The following is a 1815-nucleotide window of genomic DNA, read 5'->3' on the forward strand; positions in this document are numbered from 1 at the left end:
GGGAGCGCCGTGCTGGCGCTGGCCGTGCTGCACACCGGAGCGCACGTGGCCAACTTCGGTGAGGCGGGGAGGGATGGCGGGTCCGGGGAGGGGCTGGGGCTGGGGCTGGGGTTGGAGATGCTCGCTTCGTGCGCTGCCTGCTATCCCCCTCTAGCGGCTCTCCCAGGCGGGCAGCGCCGCAGCGGGGCCTGCAGAGCTTCCCACCCCCTCCCTCCCTCCTTCCCCCACACCGGGAGCTCGGGTGCCTGCGGTTCCTGTGGCCCTCGCGTGGTATTTTGCACATGTTTCGTTTTCAGTATATCTGAGCAAACCCAGGCTGTGCTTTCATACACAGCTACTCAGACCCCGCTCACTGCTGCTCTGCTTGCAGGCAGGCTGGCACAGGCTGGGCACGGTGCCCTCTCCGAATTCCTGCTGATGGCACGTCCCGAGGGTGGGGGGCTCGGTGGCACAGCCCCACAGACCGGGCTGGCCCTGCAGGTGCTGCTGTTTGCCATGCTCGCCTTCTCCAGCCCCTGCGTCCGCCGTGGTGGGCACTTCGAGGTACATAAATGCACACAAACACCCCAAAGGTGCTCCATCCCGTGGCACGGGGGGCACTGAGCCCTGCACAGCCCATCCCTGCTGACCCGCATCCCCTGCCCACAGCTTTTCTACTGGAGCCACCTCTCCTACATCATCATCTGGGCTCTGCTCTTCTTCCACGCTCCCAACTTCTGGAAGTGGTTTTTGGTTCCCGGGGGCCTCTTTGTGCTGGAGAAGGCAGTGGGGATGGCTGTGTCTCGTGCCATGGGGCTGCGCATCGTGGAGGTCCACCTGCTGCCTTCCCAGGTGCATGGCCCAAACTCTGGTGTGCACAAAGGGCCCTGTGGGTTGGGGTCGTGCTCCTCCAGCCCTGCATGAAAGAGTCAGGGCACCGCATCCCCTCCCCTCCATCACAGCACTGCTCCTTTCTTTGGTTTCAGTAAGGTTGGGTAAAATCTTCAGATTCAACTGTACGGAGATGTGTTTTGGGGTCACTTGGCAGCATTGAGGAAATCTGCAGTGTTTTGGTGAAGGATTGCAGCAAGAGGTGAAAACAGCTTGCTTTTCTTTGGTAAATCACTGCCTGCATGCTCTCTGCTCCTCCCAACCCAGGTCACCCATCTGGTGATCCAGCGGCCGCGCTCCTTCCACTACGAGCCCGGGGACTACATCTACCTGAACATCTCAGCCATTGCTGCCTATGAATGGCACCCATTCAGCATCAGCAGTGCTCCTGAGCAGCAAGGTGTGCTGGGCAGCCCAAACTGGGGCTTCTCTTTGCCGTCGCCAGGATGTCCTGCATCCTACGAGCACCCCATGAGCATCCCACCGCCATCCCTCCTCTGCTCTGGTGCAGGGGTGCCGGTGCCCAGGCCATGCTGTGCTCCAGCCCTTGTGCCACTGTGATGTCCCCGTCCCACAGACACCATCTGGCTGCACATCCGCTCTCTGGGGCAGTGGACCACGCGGCTCTATGAGTTCTTCAGGCAGCCTGAGCCCCTGCAGCTCCACGGGAGCCTGGAAAGGAAGAGGTGTTGGCAGTGGGTGCAGGTGGGTAAGGTTAAACCCTGCGATCTGCCATCTGCATGGTGGGGTGAGGCTGTGCTTGTGGGTCGCGGTGCTCCAGCAGCCCAGGAGCACACAGCACAGGCTGGGCTTTTCCACAAAAGGAATAAAAATCAGTGACGGGTGGATTTTTTTTCTACCTTTTCTTTCCTCTTTCATTCCCTTTTCCACCTTTTCCTTCTTTCCTCTCTTTCCCATCTCATTTCCCCCCTTTTTCTCCCTTTC

The 1815-nt window shown here is 60.2% G+C and overlaps 1 protein-coding gene across 1 annotated transcript in view; it reads left to right on the forward strand.

Annotated features, from left to right (window-relative positions):
- The window catches only part of NOX5 (NADPH oxidase 5), a 5817-nt gene that overhangs the window by 1793 nt on the left and 2209 nt on the right, over positions 1–1815 (forward strand). Inside the window, exons 4-7 of the mRNA XM_031555228.1 lie at positions 335–543; positions 649–831; positions 1138–1270; positions 1448–1575. Of these exons, the coding sequence (XP_031411088.1) occupies positions 335–543; positions 649–831; positions 1138–1270; positions 1448–1575 (653 nt within the window). The remainder of the gene's footprint in view (positions 1–334; positions 544–648; positions 832–1137; positions 1271–1447; positions 1576–1815) is intronic.

Source organism: Meleagris gallopavo, chromosome 12 (genome assembly GCF_000146605.3).
Source record: "Meleagris gallopavo isolate NT-WF06-2002-E0010 breed Aviagen turkey brand Nicholas breeding stock chromosome 12, Turkey_5.1, whole genome shotgun sequence".
In the NCBI taxonomy this organism is placed as follows: Eukaryota; Metazoa; Chordata; class Aves; order Galliformes; family Phasianidae; genus Meleagris; species Meleagris gallopavo.